This window comes from Hyperoodon ampullatus (genome assembly GCF_949752795.1).
Source record: "Hyperoodon ampullatus genome assembly, chromosome: 5".
In the NCBI taxonomy this organism is placed as follows: domain Eukaryota; kingdom Metazoa; phylum Chordata; class Mammalia; order Artiodactyla; family Ziphiidae; genus Hyperoodon; species Hyperoodon ampullatus.
In genome coordinates, this window is record NC_136918.1 from 5536090 (window position 1) to 5555829 (window position 19740).

The window sequence follows — 19740 nt, forward strand, 5'->3', positions numbered from 1 at the left end:
TCATGGAAACGTCTCCCAAGACCTCCCCCACTTTACCCCACTCCTGCAGCTGCAGCGGTATGGTCATGAGAACAAGTGTCCCCTGGGGCCGGTGGCCAGCACTTTTCCCCTGGGGTCAGCCAGTCAAGGTTGGGGCCACTGCCAGAGGGAATCTTCCCCCATCGCCAGGGAGCCAGCTGGCGCCTGCCACGGGATTTTAGCTCCCTCCCCTTAGAGCGGCCTGGCTCCCACACTGGGCCAGCACTTTGGAGAAGGAGAAAGCGGCCCTTTTTCTGGGAACAGTGCCTGGTCGATGCATCCAGCCCTCTGCCCGGCACCCAGCCTACCCCATACACACCCTCTCCCAGAAAGGGGAGGCTTCATCACTATTGATCCTCAACTAGGTGGCATTTCTTAATGGGAGTCTTTTCTTAGGAAGAGCATAGGCCTCGCTGCCTGACTGCCCTGTAAAATGGGCACATTCCTCCTACCTTGCACAGTGGGCCTGTGCATGAGAGGGGTATAGAAAACACCACGCACGGTCCTTGGAGGCATATTATCTCCAGAAATTGTCATCTGTGTTGCTTCATATTCCAGAACCTTTACTTCACCCTGAAGGGTGAATTATAGGACTTTAAAAGTCTGTTTTTAGTGGTTTCCCTTACAGCTGGCGTGAGCTATTTGAACACAATAACTGCATTTCCTGTAGCGTGCGTGCGATTTGTCCAGTCATTCTGTAAATATTTTTTGAGCCCTTCATTGGGTGCCGAAGCTTTTGGGGGACCCAGGGAAATGAAAGCCAGACTCCCACACTGTGGGGCTCCACCACCTGGTGGGGAGCTGAGCCCGGCCTAGAGGCACAGTCTGGGAGGAACCAGAGCCACACACACCAGCAAGGGTTCAAAGACGGAGGTCGGAGGTTGGAGGCCGGTGGGGGCCCTCAGGAGAGGAGGAGGGCTGTAGCCCTTCTGGAGGGCAGCTGGGGGAGCCCCGAGAGGGCATTCTGGTTGGAGGCATGGCTGGGCAAAGGCCTGGAGCCGAGACACAGCCCAGCCAGATCCACACCCTCTGGTTGAAGCCAACAGCCTGGATGAGCTGAGGCAGCTGGGCCTTGGGGAGTTGGAGCACCCTCCTCCCCAGCGTGTGGCCTTGAGCAGGTCCCTTTAACTCCCTGGGCCTCAGTTTTCTCATCTGTGCCAGGGGGACAGTAATACCTTCTTTCCAGGGCCATGAAAAGGAGGACTGCAAGGACGTGTGTGTATAAAGCCCCAGCATGGCGCTTGCTGCGTTGGAACAGTGAGTGGGACTACGCTTAGCCAAAGAGCTTGGACTGTACCCTGAGCTGTGGGCCAATGTCAGAGCCACCAGACCCCTTGCCAGGGTTTGCCTCCCTCTGGGAGCCCTGGAGGAGGAGGAGGAGGAAGGAGAGGGAGAGACCTAGGGAGGGGGATGGGGGAGGGTTCAGCAGGGACCCAAGCAGGTGCTGCCTCCATGCTGGCTGCCCGCCTGCCTGGGACCCCGTCCCCGCCAGCATGTGGGCTTGGCTTCTGAATCCACCAGATCCAAGAACGGCTCCAGGGTTTCCACTTAAATCCTCCCCAGCAGCACTGCAGGGCCCGTCCACCCCCGAGTGGGAAGACGGGGGCAGGGCAGATGGAGATGCACAGCCCTGGCCCCCTCAGTCTCTCTCCTCCCTCCTTCTCCAGTCTGTCTGTCTGCCCGTCTGTCTCACTCACACAGGCACACACTGGCAGAACACCTCTCACAGTGACTAATACTTTCTGTCTCAGGAGTCCTCCTACCTTCGTGACATCAGGCATGGGGGATGCAGGCAGAATCGTGATGTTGTTTTTAAAGCACGGCTGCCCGTTTCCTGCAGCCTCCCCAGAAGCCTTGGAGGGAGAGCTGCTGACCAGGGCCTGTGACCAGGCTTTTGCAGGATTGTGGAGGGGAGGGGTGGGCAAGGGGTGGACCCCAAACCGGACAAGGCCCAGCTCGGCCCCCACTCCTCCCTGGTTGAGCCTGCCTTCCTGGGGCCCACGGTTTGGAATTTCCACGGCGCCCTCAACCCTGCTCTCTCCCCTTGGCCCCATTCCCTGTGCTCCGTGTCCTCGGGGTGCCCCTGGTCATTCTTTCCCCTCCCTCCGAAGCATACTGCCTTTGCTGACACCTTGGTAGCCTCTGCTCGGGGTCCTCCTCCACCTCTTCACAAGCACCCTCCTTCAGCCCCTCACGCTCTGGATGCCAAACTCTCCTCTGACTACATCTCTTTCCTTTCTGGACCTTCAATAGCTCCCCAGTGCCCACCAAGTTCTAACGTTTTAGTGTAGGATCCAAGGTCCCAGCCTCTGATCTCCCTGTCTCCTCTTCCCAACACAGACCTTTTCCCCCAGCACACCAGCCTCCTCTCCTCACTGCTCTCTCCTTCCCAGCCCCCGGGCCCTTGCTCATGCTGTTCCTCTGCCTACGAGGCCCTTCCCCAGGCTCTGTCTTTTTTGTTTGTTTGTTTTGTTTTTGTCGGTACGCGGGCCTCTCACTGTTGTGGCCTCCCCCTTTGCGGAGCACAGGCTCCGGACGCGCAGGCTCAGCGGCCATGGCTCACGGGCCCAGCCGCTCCGCGGCATGTGGGATCTTCCCGGACCGGGGCACGAACCCCTGTCCCCTGCATCGGCAGGCAGACTCTCAACCATTGCACCAGGGAAGACCCCAGACCCTGTCTTTCTATGTCAAATTCTATTCTTCTGATAAATGTCCTCTCTTCGATAAATGTCCTCTCTTTGCTAAAACCTTCCATTATCCCTCCAGGCCGAAGGGACCCACCCCGTCTCTAGATCTCCAGTAATATGCATCACTTTCTGTCCTGTGTTGTTATTTTTCTTTAAGTATCAGCCCAACTAGCCTCTAAGTACCTTGAGAGGGAGATGCATCTTATTCTTTAACCACCCAAAGTACCAAGCAGCAGAGGGGTTGGTACCGAGTAAGTGCTCAGAAAATAATTGGCAAACGGATGGCTGGACCTCTTAGGGTCACACCTGCAGGCTGTTTCTGCCCCCCAAAGGTGGGGCGGGCCTGGCGGTCACCACACACCCATGTGCTATTTCTGTCCAGGTTGTTATTAGGATTATGCTAGGCTCTTACGATGAGCTAGAAAGTTCCTATATTTTCCTTGCTCTGGCACAATTTGTAGATTACAAGACTAGCTTTGGGCTCCTCGTGGGGGAGTTTTTGTCTCTTCAGTTTCATTGACAATTATTGGCCTATTCGGGTTTTATATAGTTTCTTGAGCCAATTTTGTTTATTTATATTTTCTTAAAACACCCATTTCATTGAGTTGAAAATATGTTGCTATAAAACTGTAGATAGTTTTCTCTAATTAAATATTTATCTATATCCATAGTCATAGGCCTTTTCTCATTCCAAATATCTTTTCTTTTTTTCCTCTGATAGGAAGTCCTAAAGGTTTTTTTCTTAAGTGGTCTTTTCAGAGAATCAGCTTTTGATTTTTAGATATCAGCTACTTTTTCCTTCTTCCCATTTTCTTAATTTCTACTTTTGTTGATGATTTCTTCTTTCTTTGGTTTTATTTTATTTTTTATTTTCTAACCTCTTGGTTTAAAATACTTAGTTACTTTTTAGTCTTTCTTGTTTTCTGAAGTGCATTTAAAGCTGTAATTTGCCTCTAAGTACCACTTTGACCTCAAACCAGGGGGTTTTATTATTGTCTATTGTACAATTCTAAATTGTTTGTGATCTCTGCTTTGCTCTTCATTTTTTTTTTTGTTTTTTTTTTTAATTTGGCTGTGATTTTCAGTTAATTTATTTTATTTATTTTTGGCTGTGTTGGGTCTTCGTTTCTGTGCGAGGGTTTTCTCTAGTTGCAGCAAGCGGGGGCCACTCTTCATCGCAGTGCACGGGCCCCTCACTATCACGGCCTCTCTTGTCGCGGAGCACAGGCTCCAGACGCGCAGGCTCAGTAGTTGTGGCTCACGGGCCTAGTTGCTCCACGGCATGTGGGATCTTCCCAGACCAGGGATTGAACCCGTGTCCCCTGCATTGGCAGGCAGATTCTCAACCACTGCGCCACCAGGGAAGCCCCTGCTCTTCTCTTTTACTGGAGAGTTGTGGAGCACTATACCTTTTCAGATTTTCAAGTGGATAGTTTCTTTTATACTCATGTTTCTGTTCATTTCTGATGACCCATATGACTTATGCTTTCTGGAATTTGTTGAAATTTTTATTTATGGCCTAATATATGGCCAATTTTTATGACGATTTCACGTGTGTTTGAAAATACTTATTTATGGTTCTGAATGTAAAGTTCATTCTTTCAGTCTCTCAGATTACATTTGTGAATTGTATTATTTAATGATAAATCATTATTTTGGGAGTCACTTGTTCTATCTCTAAGGGAGGACTGTTCAGTTCTCCCACAATGATTGTGGGATTTGTCAATTCCTACTGTTTTAAAAAATTAGTTTTTTATACATATATATATATATATTTTAGGCAACATTCTTATATGCTTCTGACTCATGACTTTGACATTTCTTGATGCTGGACTTTTTCCTATTATAAATACCCTGGTTCGTTCTGTTTAATTCCTTAGCCTTGAATTCTGTTTTGTGGATGCATGTGGCTGGCATATCTTTTTTTATCTTTTCATTTTTCACTCTTTCTGTGTCATTTTGTTTTATACGTGTCTTTTATAGTAGCAGACAAGTGGATTTTGTACTGAGTATCTGCTTTTAATGGGTGAATTTAACCCATTTGCATTTACTGTCATTCATCATAGATTTATTTCTGCCATCTTATTTCATGTCTACTTTTTAAACTTTCTTATTTTTGTATAGTTTCATTGGATTTGTCCCATTTACTTAGTCCTGTTTTTCTTTCCTCTAATGATTAGGAAGGTTTGAGTTTTATTTCAGGTGGTTATTCTATATACATATGTGTGTATATACTCATGTTTTTCTATCAACATCTGGATGTAATCAATATCTTTAAACTCTTCCCAGATAAGGCAAGCACTTTAGTAATGACTTACTTTTTCCCAGCCCATACCCTCACATATGGATCAGCATAGATTTTAGTTCTAAATTGCCATTCATTTTCTCCAAGTTGTGTTATAATATTTATTTAAATTTAACTCTTAGGTTTTTCTGTTTCCTTTGCATACCATTGGTACCATTGTTTATAATACCACTCATCTTTCTCTTTCATGGATCTATTTTTCACTTTGCTGGTGTATATCCTCCAAGAATTCTCTTAGAAACTGTGGGTAATGTAATTTCTAAGGCCATCAATGTCTGAAATGACTTTTTCTCTGTTCTAGAGGGTCCATTTTGATTTTCAACTCCCTGTTGAATCATTTTTTTTTAAGTTCTGAATGATCAGATTTTTAAATATCTTAGACCTTTAGTTTTTGTTTTGGATAATATACACCCTCAAAATCTATGAGCATATTAATTACAATATCACCTGAATGTCTTTTGCTATTCAGTTCAGGCCTCCCCATCCCCACTTCAGCCAAATCCATGCCATTTTCATCTGTTTTGTTGATTGCATTTCTGAGTGGGATTTACTTAGGACCAAAGGCTCCACTCCCTCTGGGTGAAGGTGCAGTCTTCGTTCCCCACCCCCTCCCGAGGAAATTGGGGAAACTGCCTCAGTCACCCCACTGGTCCTCAGCTGTAGATCTTATTTTCTTAGCCCCTTCTTTGATATCCAGACCAAAGAATTCTAGGATATCAGAACTCAATCCTGAAGACCCAGGAGCCCTACCCCGCCTTTCGTCCATGAGGAGACCGAGGCTCTTGTGCGTGGGGCACAGCCTGGGTCCGTGTGTCCGCCGAGCCTTGCCCCTCTGCCATGCTGAGTGACTCAGGAGGACGTGCAGGGGCGACAGCCTGTGGGGACGAGGTCACTCTCTCAGGCACGAGCTCAAGATGTCTCCTGAGGAGACGTGGCTTCCTGGGGGCCCTGGATAGCCCGTCCTGTGGCTTTCCTTGCCATCCACACACATGTAGATGGATATATCCTACATCTGTATCTCTTGCCCCTCTTCTAAGTTTCTGACTGAAGTCTGCAAATGCCTATTTGAAACCCACATAGGTGTCTGAGAGGTTCTGAAGTGTGTGTCAGAAACTCAGCCCTCCCAACCCTCTTTTTCACCGTCTTCCCCACCTCGGGATATGACACCACCATTCACTGGCTCAGGCCCCAGACAGCCACTGTCCTCAACGCTCTTCTCTCCCACTCCCACCTCTGCACATTTCCACCCAGAACGCCCCGCTCCCGTTGGCTCTGTCTTAGAAAGTAGCCTAAACCTGGTCACTTCTCTCAGCGTCCACCCCATCCCACCACTGGTCCAGCCCTCCATCCTGTCTTGCTGGTTATGGCATAACCTCCTGCCTAGTGCCGCTGCTTCTACTCTTGGTCTGGGTTTTCCCAACAGCCAGGATAAACTTTTCAAATGTCCTGTAGACCATTTCGCTCTTTGGCCCAGTCTCTGCGGTGGCCCGTTTCTTGCTTAGAATGAAGTCAGCCTTACCCCGGTGCAGCAGCTGCACCCACCTCCTATCCTCCACTCACCAGTCCCTCCGCTTCCCCAGGCCAGCGGGCCTGCCCTTGCACACCTCCACCCACTGTGTTCCCTCTGCCGGGAGTGCTCTTGCCCTCGGCCATGTGGCTCCTCCTCCCCCATCATTTAGTCACTGTTCAAAAGCTTCTCCCAGAGACGCTCTCCTTCCCTATCCAAAACGACACCAACTTCTTCCAGTTTCCTCCAACTGGCACCATTGGTCTTCATAGTATGTACTCGTCTTTACTAGATATAATATTATCCATTCATTTATCTGCCTTCCTATTAGAGTATATGTAAGTCCTATGGGAGCAAGGATTTTGCCCCATTCCGCCTGTATCCATAGTGCCTAGAACACTGCCTGACACACAGTAGGCTCTCAGATATTTCCTGAATGAATGAATGGATGCATGAAACCGAATAGACTTCACATTCATTTATTCATTCAACTACTGTTTGTGCCAGGCTCTGAGTAGATGAGTGACACACAAACCAGCTCCCTGCCTCTGGGAACTGACAGTCCAGCTGGGGGCCTTTTCATGGGCAGTGAGAACAGCGTCATGAAGGGTCTGTATGGGGGCGGTGAGAGTCATGGGGGCTCAGGAGCAGAATTCTGTGGGTCAGAGCCTGCTCACCAAGCTAGGGGAGCAGAGAGGAGGGGTGGCTGGGGGAAGGGAGTCCCGGGCCCGGAGGTGGGAGAGGCGCCCCGGGTGAGGACACAGGCTCACAGCAGACGCTCCCATAGGGCTTCTCTGTGCCAACACTGCTCCGAGGGCCTGAGTACATGCACTCAAAACAGCCCCGACGAGCCCCATTTTAGGAAGAGGAGGCACAGAGAAGTGAGCTTGCCCAGGATCACACTCCAGAGATATGAGGAGCCAGACTCAGCCCCGAACCCGGCTTCGAAATCGGTAACCAGCCGCTCCGCTGCGTGCAGGAGAGGGGAAGTGGGTCTGGGGCAGGGGCTTGCCGGCCGCTGAGGGGTTCAGATTTCACAGCGCCCACAGGGCTGGAGCCGGCCAGGCTTGCAGGTCTAAAGGGAGACACCCCCGCCCCCTACGCCGCTGAGGCTGTGACCTCTCTCTGAAACAGTCAGGGAGGGCATTTTATCTCTGGAGAATAGCGGTGCGGGTAGTGGAAGAGATGGATGGGTTGGGGGGAAGGGCCTTTGCGAAGAGGTTCCCCCCGCAGCCTCCGTCTCCCCAGCTACCTCAGCTCCCACATCCCACCACCCTGTAGCAGCCGCATCCTAGGTGGCGAGGGCCCCGGCTCTCAGGGGGCTGCTTCTTCTCCTCTCCCTGCCTGGCATCTGTCCGCACAGGGACTGAGGACCCTTCCTGACCTGGGGATGGCCTCTTGGGGCTTCCCTCAGGCTTGTCCCAGGGCTCTCCTCCAAAGGAGCTGCAAGGTAGAGGCATTGTGTCCATTTTTTTAAAAATTTATTTATTTTTATGTTTGGCTGTGTTGGGTCTTCGTTGCTGCGCACGGGCTTTCTCTGGTTGCGGCAAGCGGGGGCTACTCTTGGTTGCGGTGCACAGGCTTCTCATTGCGGTGGCTTCTCTTGTTGCGGAGCACGGGCTCTAGAGCGCAGGCTCAGTAGTTGTGGCACACGGGCTCAGTAGTTGTGGCACACGGGCTCAGTAGTTATGTCTTGCAGGCTCTAGAGCACAGGCTCAGTAGTTGTGGCTCGCGGGCTCTAGAGTGCAGGCTCAGTAGTTGTGGCACACGGGCTTAGTTGCTCCGCGGCATGTGGGATCTTCCCGGACCAGGGCTCAAACCCGTGTCCCCTGCACTGGCAGGGGGATTCTTAACCACTGCGCCACCAGGGAAACCCCATTGTGTCCATTTTACAAAGGGGAAAATGGAGGCTCAGAGAGTCAGGTGACTTTCCCAAGAATCAGCTTGTAAGGGCTGCAGCAGGGCTCTAAGCCTAGGTCTGGGGACTCCAGAGGGATTTTGCAGCAGAGTTGATCACTGGCTTTATGAGGCTTTTCTGTAGGCAGAGAATTAAGGCCCAGGGAGCACCGTGGGCTGGAGTCAGTGGGTCCACAAATGAGTCAGTTAGAGCCTCACACTGAGGTGTCTGAGGCCCTGCTGGACCCTAACCAAGCACAGCCTGGAAGCTCTTGGGGGCAGCTCGATGGAGTCACCCCAGGGGCCGCAGGAGCAGCCTGGGGGTCCACAGGCCGCAGGGGCTCCAGGGTGGGTGGTGACAGTCCCTGAGCAGCCTCATCCCACCCCAGTTCTGGACACGGCCGGACAGGAGGAGTTCAGCGCCATGCGGGAGCAGTACATGCGCACGGGGGACGGCTTCCTCATCGTCTTCTCAGTCACGGACAAGGCCAGCTTCGAGCACGTGGACCGCTTCCACCAGCTCATCCTGCGCGTCAAGGACAGGTGAGGGCGGCCAGGCCGGGACCTCCCCATGCCTGGCTCAGGGTGGGCGCTGTCTGTCTGTCTGTCTGTCTTTCTCAGGTCTTCAGGTGAACGCTGAGGTTCGAGGGCAGAGCTGCGTTCGGACCTTTCCACACAGCCAGAGGCGTCCACACGCAGCCAAGGCCTCGGGGCGTCGGCCCCGCCCACCTCTCCTACACTGTCCCCACCGCCGAGCCAAGGAATCATAAATAACATCTGCTTTTCAGCTCCCATGTAACCAAATTTTATTACAGTCAAAGAAAAAGTGAAGTTTCTCTCCAGCGTACCTTGTAACTGGTTACATCACATTTGACTGTGAGGTTTCTAAGCCCCTCTTAAAGGCTCATGTTTTCCTTAGCATAATATGGCGTAGTTAAATAATTTGGAGTCTGTTTTAAGCCCAACTGGTCTTTTCAGTTAATTGGCTCTTAAAGAGGCCATGTAAAAGTAAAAGGACAAACTAATAGGAAAAGAGCAAGCTTTGAACAAATCTCGAAAATTCAAAATTTTCGAAAATTTCAAAATTCGAAAAATCCAGTTTACACTTACCTCAAAGGCAAAGTGTTAATAACTTTTCAAGGTAAAGGGATATACACTCACACACACACATACACACGTATACACATAGAGCTCCAAGAGACAAATGTGGGTTAAGCCCCTGACTATAGGAATCTCTAAAGAGAAAACGTACATGACACAGATACGGGAAAATATTCAACCTTCTTGCTCATCAAAGAAGTGCAAGGAAGAAGGATAAAGTACCACTTTTCACCCATCAAATTATAATTTCTTTATGAAAATACTGGATGCTGACAAAGACTGGCATTTCATTCACTTTGGGACAGCAGTTTGGCCCCATGTGTCCACGGGAACCTTTAAGGCAGACATGCCTCTTGATCTCCCCCTTCCACTCTTGGGAGCCATCCTGATTTTGCAGCTGCTATTTATTGAGTGGCAACTGTGTGCCAGCCCTGGCCCTGGTGCTCTTCACAAGTCACTGCGGATGGCCACAGCATGATGGCCTGCATGGGTGGTGTGTCAGGGTGACTGGGAGATGAGAGGAAGCAGGTCTGGGAACCTGGCCGCTGGCCCAGTCAGTGCAGAGCCAGGGGATTCCCAGGAGGGCCTCCACTCACCTTGCAACAGGCCTGAGGCTTCAAACCAAGGCAGCCAGCAGCCCCCGGGTCCCTCTTCCATTCCAGGAGATGTGGAGGGAAAGACTCTGAAGTTAACCCAGCCCCATAGGGAGGTGCTGTGTGCTGCGTCAGGCCTGAGGCATGGGTGCCCCGCCTTCACCAAGGGAAGCTCACGAGCTGCTGTTCCTTTTTTTTCCCAGGGAGTCATTCCCAATGATCCTCGTGGCCAACAAGGTCGATTTGATGCATTTGAGGAAAATCACCAGGGAGCAAGGAAAAGAAATGGCCACCAAACACAATGTAGGTGGTGTGTGTGTGTGCGTGTGTGTGTGGGGGGGTGTCGGGGTGAGGGCTCAGGGGATGTCACTGCTCCCTCACTCCTGCAGTCCTGGTCTACTGGAATGAAACACAGGCCTCCTAGGTAGTGGGCTGGATCCACATAGAGGCACATGTGATGTGGGATGTTTTGTGAAACAAGACAACAGGCCAGAGAGAAAGCACCTTCTTGGCAGTCATTAGAGGCCCTGCTGTTGAGAGCAGGTGCATTCACCTCCTGGCCCCGACGCAGCAGGTTCCTCGCTGGGCTGTGCAGAGGCTTGGCTTCGTCCCTGTCTCTGAGCCAGTGCCTGACTATGTTCAGAATCGTCAGATCAGCCACCTTCACTGAGCCCTGCTGTGTGCCAGGCATTGTGCTGGAGGACCATCTACTCCCGGCAACCACACGTTGAGGTGGGCACCACTGTCTTCATCAAGAGATCAAACCGAGGTTTGCCCAGGCCACACGGTGCATGTCAGCAGACATCTTTGCGTTGCTTTTTTTTCTTCAGTTCACTGGGATGCCCCTTTGCCCACTGGATGGTGGGGTCACTGGGCTTCTTCCCACCCCTCCCCCCGCATAGCACAGCCATGCCCCGGCCTCAGTGGTCGGTTATGTAGAAGTTCACCCAGCCTCCTGGAAGGTCTGCAGGGTTGCCCCTTCCCTCTGCCCGGTGGGCCCAGCTCTGTAAGTAGAGAGAGGGGCTCACTGCGAGTTCGTTTTGCTTGTCTCTGCCTTCTGTGTTTATTCGCGTATTCATTCAACAGTCCTAGGCCCTGGCAAACAAAACTCCTTGCCTCAGGGTGCTTGCTTCTAGAGACGGCAGCAAATTAGAGCGTGTCAGAAGGTGACATGTGCTCTGGGAAAGTAAATCAGGGAAGGGGGTAGGGAACGTGGAGTGGGGGCCTGCTTTTACACATAGGTGGTCAGGGAAAGCCTTACTGGAAAGGTGCGTATCAGTGAGGACTGACAGGAGGTGAGGGAGCGGGTCCTCTGGATATCTGGGGAAAGAATGTTCCAGCAGAGGAATAATCAGTGCAAAGGCCCTGAGGTGGGAGTTGGAGGAACAGCAAGGAGGTGAAAGGAGGCCGGAGCGGCCAGAGCACGAGTAGGAGGGATGAGCAGCAGGAAGTGAGGTCAGAGCGGGGGGTGAAGGCCTCATGGACTTGTGCTCAGAGTGGAGGGGAAACCACTGGAGGGCTTTTGTTTGTTTGTTTTTTTAAAGAAGATGTTGGGGGTAGGAGTTTATTAATTAATTTATTTATTTTTGCTGTGTTGGGTCTTCGTTTCTGTGCGAGGGCTTTCTCTAGTTGTGGCAAGCAGGGGCCACTCTTGTTGCGGAGCACAGGCTCCAGACGCGCAGGCTCAGTAGTTGTGGCTCACGGGCCCAGTTGCTCCATGGCATGTGGGATCCTCCCAGACCAGGGCTCGAACCCGTGTCCCCTGCATTAGCAGGCAGATTCTCAACCACTGCGCCACCAGGGAAGCCCCACTGGAGGGTTTTGAGTGAGGAGTGACATGGCCCGACTCGTGGCTGAACAGCTTCCCTCTGGCACCCGTGTGGAGAAAGGTCTCTGGGGGCTGCACTGTAAGCCAGGTGCCGGCTGACGTGGACCCGCGTGCTGCCCGTGGAGGTGGCAAGGAGCGGGTGGATTCTGGTGTCTTTCTGAAAGCCGACAGGATTTGTCCACAGACCGGATGTGGGGTGACAGAGAAAGGATTTGAGGAGGATGCCAAGGTTTGGGGCATGAGGACCTTTCAGAAGACTGGAGTTGCACTAGCCAGGCAGGGGGACTAGAGCACTGAGGACGTGGGGAAGACCAGGAGCTTTGTTTTAGACACTTAGTTTGAGGAACTGAGGGGATAGTCAAGGGGAGGCGTCCAGACCGCTGTCAGATACACCATCTAGAGGTAAATATTGGAAATCAGCAGCATGTGGGTAGAATCTAAAGCCATGAAACCAGAGTAAATCTTAGAAGTTCTCATCACGGGCTTCCCTGGTGGCGCAGTGGTTGGGAGTCCGCCTGCCGATGCAGGGGACACGGGTTCGTGCCCCGGTCCGGGAAGATCCCACATGCCGTGGAGCAGCTGGGCCCGTGAGCCATGGCCGCTGGGCCTGCGCGTCTGGAGCTTGTGCTCCGCAACGGGAGAGGCCACACAGTGAGAGGCCCGCGTACCACAAGAAGAAAAAAAAAAAAAAGTTCTCATCACAAGAAAAAACAGTTCTGTAACTATATATGATGGATGTAACTAGACTTATTGTGGTGATGATTTTGCAATATATACAAATATCGAATCATTAAGTTGTATACCTGAAACTAGTGTATGTCAGTTCTACCTCACTTTTGTGTGTATATATAATGATGTATTTATGTATACACACACATAGAGATAGAGACAGAGGTATACACACACAAAAAGAAAAAAGCCATGAAGCCTGGGGGAATGGTTGTCGATAGGGCAGGGGTCCCAGGCTTGAGGCTGGGGACACTTCGGTGCTGTGGGTATATGGAGAAATGAGAGGAAGCAGCAAAAGGGACAGAGAGGTCAGTGATGGGTGAGGCCCAGAGTGGGGTCTTGGGGGCCAAGGGAAGAACATGCCTCAAGGAGGAGGAAGTGATCAACCAAGACAGGTGTGCTCAGAAGTCTCCAGGTGAGCACTTGGAGCTAACCTCTGGGTTTAGCATTAGACGCAGGCCTCAGACAGCAGCGTGCCCGTGCCCTCCACCGGCCAACATCCTGCACAGAGAGAGGCCAGGAGCCATGGCATCCCACGGCCTCGGGCTCCTCACAGTGAGCTGATGCTAAGAGCCTTCACAGACCCCTGGGTGGGTGCGTGGCTGGCTGGGACGGGGGAAGGGCGCTGCACGGGGGTAGCAGCAGCCCCATTCTGCAGGTAAAAGGGAATGAGCCACAGGGGGCTGAGGGGATTCTGGGGGCTTCACGGCTGGCGAGGAGTACCCACCCATCCCCACTAGAACCCAGGTCCGCAGTCTCTCAGCTGACGTTGCTCCTACAGCGAACGCTGCTGCTTCATTTATCATTCGACCAAATGACCCTGTGAACTACTGTCCTAATTTCAGAGCTCATAAGGCAAGCTCTTCTTTAGCTGACCAAGGCAGGTCGCCCCCATCCAATGCAGGAAGGTGGCATTTCCTGGCCCTTTGGTGGAGTCAAATAGTACTACCATTTATTGCAGGGTTTCCCTTAGTTTAAGTCTTGTGACTACAACACCCTAGAATTCTAAGAACCCAGATAATGCACATCCGTGTTTCTTCAGAAGCAGGATCCCTAGAAAGAAAGTGGAGGCGTCTGGGGACCTGGGCGTACTACAGCGGTGTGCCTGTGAGCAGGCAGCGGAAGTCCGAGGCCCCAGGAGCCTGGGACTTACGAGCTGGCAGGATTATAGGATGTGAAGAGCCTCCGGGGAGGTCCCAGCCCCAGCTGCCCTCCCGCTTCCCCGCTGAGTGAGTGTGCACAGGGAAGAACGCTGTCCTGCCCTCACAAGGTTGCACAGGACTCTGGCTCCCAAGAGCTATTGGGGCGCCTGCCATGCCTAGAAGAGGCTCCGCAGCGGACCTCAGCACCTCTACCTGTCCGTGCAAGGCCCTGTGGGAAGTGCAATGTGCACTTGGTCCAGATCTTGATTCTCTGCTGGCCACCGTGTGGCCTTGGGCAAGTATGTCACCACTCTGAGCTCAGTCTCCCCAGCTGTGAAACGGAGATAACCGCTTGCCTCAGAGGGTTAACGTGAGGATGAGTGAGGTCAGGGACGTTGAGACCTGGAAGGCCAAACAGCCCACAGTCACCTCAGGGAGCAGCCTACAGTCCAACAGCCTACAGTGGAAGGCAGTTTCCTCTCGGGGTTATCAGAGGCTCAAATATTTGCCAAATGAAAATTTCGAAGGTCTGAGCCAAGTCCTTCGTGCTCTGCCCTTTGTGTCTGGGTCAGCTAGAGCAAGCCCCTGCTTGAAGCCACAGCGGTGTGTGAACATCTGATCTCCCGCGCTCGTTGACGGGAAGATACTTTACGATGTGTTCTGGGCCATCATTTACGACACGCTCCTCTAAGATAACGACTTACCCTGTTACCCCGGACCCCCATGCATTTAAAGTGTTGATCGTTTTTATTGTCTTCGCTGAGCTTTTCCTTTTCAAGTGTGTTATAATGAAATGCCTTAATTTTGTAATCAGGAGAAGGTTGCGAAAAATACCAAAGTTCTTCAGTCTGATCGTGATTGGCTTACCTGCATCTCATCTAGGGGGCCTGTGCGTGTTGTCCGGAGCCCACACACTCGCCACTTGTTGGGGGAGTGGGGATGAGCCTCCTGACTTTGTGGGGTCCCTATTAAAGGAGAAGACCGTGTCCTGACCTCATGGAGCCTTTGTTTTCCTCCCTGTGCCAGTCCGAGGCTTGGGGTAGACATGGCCCTATAGGGTCCCCTCAGCCACATCTCGCAGATACTGCTGCCTTCCAGCCGGGTAATGATCCTCAGCTTTAAACATGCAGACACAATCCTTCTGCAAACATGGCTGAGCTCCGGGCTCGTAGATGCAGACCAAGCTCCGGGCTCATAGATGCAGACCAAGCAAGAGCTGGGCCAGGCAGACGGTTGAGGTCGGGGTGGGGTGCATAGACTACCAGGGTCGCCAGGGTGCAGAGTCCTGCCCAGGGCCAGCCTCACCTCAGCCTTTCCCGCCGGCATCCCCTCTGGAGGACCTGAGGAGAGGGGCAGAATCCTCTAAGGTAGAGAAATAGACCTCAGAGAGAAAACTGAATAGAATCAGAACATACATCAGTTTGATAAATGAAACAGTCTTTAGTCTTCAAGTGTCTGAAAAGATCATTTTTATTCTGTTTTTAGGGGGCTCTTAAATATCTCTGTGACCAGAGAACAAGAGAGAATCAGAAAAGTTGTCAGTAAAACTTTCCGACTTTATAGAGTGAGAAACCACTGAGGGCTTGAGGTTGTAGGAGCCGGGGTTCCATGGGGGCTTCATAGGGTTCCTCGGGACCTCTGAGAATTTGCCTTTTTAGGGAACAGGACTATGTAACGCTGTTACAGGAACTCCGTAACGCTGCTTTGCTTTCCAGATTCCGTACATAGAAACCAGTGCCAAGGACCCACCTCTCAACGTCGACAGAGCCTTCCATGACCTGGTTAGAGTAATTAGGTGAGTGAGGCTCGCCTGCCTGGAAGCAGGGCCTCTGTGGCCAGACGGACACCGGGAAGGCTGGAGGAGCACGGCGCCGTGTCTGAGGCCCAGGCTGGGCGGTTCTGGGCCTGGTTTTCTTTTCTTTTTTTTTTTTTTTTAATTTAATTTATTTTATTTATTAATTTTTTTGGCTGCATTGGGTCTTAGTTGTGGCACACAGGATCTTTGTTGCAGCAGGCGGGCTGGGCTCTTCGTTGCAGCGCATGGGCTTCTCTTTAGTTGTGGCACCCACGCTCCAGAGCACATGGGCTCAGCAGTTGCGGCACGTGGGCCTAGTTGCCCCGCGGCATGTGGGATCTTAGTTCCCCGACCAGGGATCGAACCCGCGTCCCCTGCATTAGAAGGCGGATTCTTAACCACTGGACCGCCAGGGAAGTCCCTAGTTTTGGATTTCTTACACTTCTGTCCATCTCTGTCCTTCCCACCTACCTTTGCTCTCCCCGACTCCCTATGGGTGAAGCCACAAGCTAAACAAAGTGCTTTCCTGCACGAGGTGCCTCCCTGGCCTCCCCTCCACCCTGCAGCTCAGGCTCCCTGAGGGCAGCGCCTCCATCCTGCCCCTGCTGTTCTCCCGACACCAAAGCTGCCAACACGGTAAAAAGTAGGCCATTCTCCTCTTCCCTGATGTCAGAGCACCCCTTGACATTTCACCTGAACAAGCAGCATTCTGATCCCCAGGCTCCAATCACAGAGGCTTTGTACATGTGTCTCCTTTACAGCCCCTACCCACTGTCGGTCTCCAGGGAGTGTCAGAAATCCCAGGCTGTAGTCTCTCGTGGATTCCTTTGCATAGTCAGGTCCAAACCTTAATCATCTCATGCTTAGATGACGGAGACAGTGTCCTGGCTGGTCTCACTGTCCCCCCACCTTTCCTGTTGCCAAAATCTTCAACGTACAGAGCGGCCTAACCAGTGGTTCTCAGACCGCATGCATTTGGTATGTTGTCTTATGCCGACCTGTAGGGCTGTTGCTTAGTCATGGAATCGCCGTGCACTTCCCAACCTGCCGCCTCTCAGCCCCCACAGTGCGTGCACACACTCACACCCATACACACACACCCAACAACCTCCTTTTCTCATCATTCCCCAGCGTGGACTGTGGTTTGCAGCCTTCACCTTATGCTTTAGCTGGCAGTCCTGCACTCGGGAAGTGATTTTCTCTTGGGCCTTTGCCTGGAGTGAGGAGATGCTACCACACCAGGAGGGGGTGATGTCTTGGTTATGGACCTCGAGTTCCAAGGGCAGGTTTTAGATGTAGGAAGAATGAACAGGAAACACATAAAAAGCTTTTGTGCTCAGTTGACCTGTCATTTTATTTAAAATATGAAACACAGACATAGAAGCCAACCCTGTCTAACATATAACATAGCTTGTGATTGACATAAACGTAGCCACAGCATGGTATCAGGAAGTCTCGCCAGTAGCGTGACAGGTTTTGCTGTGCCGTCTCTGCCTTCCCACCTCCTCGCCTCAGAGACACCGTCCAGGCCAGGCTCTCCTCCTCCAGCGTCCAGGACAGCGGCCCCTCCTCCCCTCCCCCTCCCCTTCCAGAGCCAGAACGGGGCTCCCAGCCGCAGACCCAGGGGCAAGGGAGGAGAAGGCAGGGAGAAGCAAAGCCCTTTCTAACGTTGTTATTCTGACCTTCCTCGTCTCAAAAGGCAACAGATTCCGGAAAAAAGCCAGAAGAAGAAGAAGAAAACCAAATGGCGGGGAGACCGGGCCACTGGCACCCACAAACTGCAGTGCGTGATATTGTGATGGCCCGAGGCCCTGGGCACAGTGACTGGGAACTGGCCGGCCCTTGGGACCCCTCCACTGCCTAATCGCACTGAAGACCATTCTAACCATGACCCTTGGCCTGAGGACAGGGAGAGAGGGAGGCTGGGCAGGGAGGAGATGGAGTCTGGTTTTGCTGGAAGGGCACGGGCTGCCCTGTGTCTCAGCAGCAACCAAGAGGCAACAGTAAACAAAGCAGCATCCAAGTCCCTGTGTTGATGCAACCCGGTCCCTCCCCGCTCTTGATGGCTGTGTTGTTTCTTTGAACCACATAGTGTGGGTTTGATGTGGAAGTGTTTATCCACGTACAAAAACAAGCCATGATCACGCTTCCCCCACCCCAACCCCGGTCCACAGTGTCTGAGCTTGGGTGTCTTTTGTAGATTTTTAAATTATTTTAGGGATTATTATTTTCTTAAAGGGGTCTGTGCCCACTGCCTGGTGAAGTTTCAAGTCTTCAGCAGACCTCTTCTATAACATGTCTGGAATATGGTGGTTTTTTAACTGCATTTTCCCAGCCGTGCCAAAACTCAACTCAACGTGAAAGCAGAGTGACCGAGAGACCAGAAGTTCACGGGGACCGTGGCTGGAGGCCCCGGGAGAAGCAGACCCTACTCATGGCCTACTATAAACTGGGGAGAAGAGAGATGTGTGTACCCAGAAGGTTTTACTGTGGTTGAGGATGCAGATATTAGGAAACAAATTTTGTTTTGCTGAGGGGAGAGACGGGCACGTCAGTTTTAAAAGGGCTTCTCATTACCCTGGAAATATATAAATTTTAAGTAAGTTTATTGGAGTCGCAAAAGTGTTCGTGTGTTTTTCAGGTGGTGTGGGTTAAGTTCTGTGTTCTTCGCAGCCGTGGGAGCGGGCTTTCTCCCATCACCTGTGCTGTCTGGTGCCTCTGATACAAACACACTGAACCGGCGTGTACGGTCTCTGCGTCAAAGTCAGCTAACATGGACACCATCTGGAAAACTCTAGTTCGTGCTAAATCTTAACCAAAAATGATCCAGTACTGTTCTTACTAAAACAGCACCAAGACCTGAAGCCATTTTCCCTTTGAGTCAACTGACTCACTTCTTAAGCCCAATAAATGAGCAAAACCCCTTGAAGCATTTGCAAACTTAGTAGTACAGGTTGCCTTTCTGGCAGGAACTTTTATTAACCTCTTGGATCTTAACTACACTATGTAAGTGGAGGAGAAAGTAAGGTTGGGGTGACGACATGGCTCCCATACACCTGTTTCTACAAGGGGCCAGCCCCGTAGCTTCCTGACCACGCCCACCTGCCTCTCAGGTGCTGCTGGTGTGAGCCAGACTGGGGCGGGATGGAGGGACAGCGCACCCTCGAGAGAGCGCCAAAAGATGAGGCGGCCGGCTAGTGACCTTAGTTTCCATCTGTTACAAATCAGGCCACCAAGCAAACTAGAATATCCCTAGTGAGTGGCCTGGCCACCATTTGGAGAAAGAAACCCGGGGAAAGTGAGCACTCAGCTGGACATCGAGGCACCTGGATTCTTCCCTAGTTTTGAAAACATGCCGAGTTCCTAACTCAGCAAGATCACCAGCAACGTGGCGGAAGGGGAACGCAGCCAAAGAGTGATTCTGATGCCGGAAAAAACAGTTGGGACTTCTGTTTGTTGGAAAATCAAACTTCTTTGTCTAAATGGCCCTTTTTTTCTGACCCTAAAGGGAAAGATAACGAAGAATATTCCAGATCAGGCACTTCAGAGCTTCCCAAGATCCTGTAATGTTAATGGGCCTTCTAAGCACTAACAGGACGAGGCTCTTTCCAACCGATACGCTCCTCTGAGCCACACCCTAGCAGCCCGGGTGCAGTTCGGTGGCAGCTGCAAACTGGAGACGAGGAAGAGGCAAGACAGTGGGAAGAAGGAAGGATGGAGATGCGGTGATGGAGCGAGTTGGAGGAGCAGCACAGGAAGCCCTGCACATGGGGCAGCGTCCGCTTCAGCAAGGCCCCGGGCACGGACCACCACCAGCACCCCTGCCCACTGTGGAGCCTGCAGCTCCCTGACGGCACTGGACGGGGAGTCTTGTTAGAAGCAGATCAGGTGACTGAGAACGAAGCCCTTAGCTGTGAATGTAACCAGACAAAGGGATTCCAGCTGCTTCTAGGCCCTCCACCCAACAGGGCAGCACATCTGCCCGACCCCCGGCCCCATCTTCCATCTCTCCTGCACTCAGCCCACAATGCCGGAGGGAGAAACTGGGTAAGGGATGGCCTTCTGCAGCCTCCTTGTTGAGCTAATGGTCAGCCTTCATCTCCCGTGACCTCATTTTCCCCATAGGTGAGATGGGTGGA

General features: G+C 51.9%; 1 protein-coding gene across 1 annotated transcript in view; it reads left to right on the plus strand.

Annotated features, from left to right (window-relative positions):
* MRAS (muscle RAS oncogene homolog) overlaps positions 1-17400 on the plus strand; it is a gene marked incomplete at both ends in the record, with an annotated part of 32314 nt that extends 14914 nt beyond the window's left edge. Inside the window, 4 exons of the mRNA XM_079705415.1 lie at positions 8803-8956; positions 10311-10410; positions 15522-15601; positions 17301-17400. Of these exons, the coding sequence (XP_079561541.1) occupies positions 8803-8956; positions 10311-10410; positions 15522-15601; positions 17301-17400 (434 nt within the window). The remainder of the gene's footprint in view (positions 1-8802; positions 8957-10310; positions 10411-15521; positions 15602-17300) is intronic.
* Positions 17401-19740: the final 2340 nt, after the last annotated feature.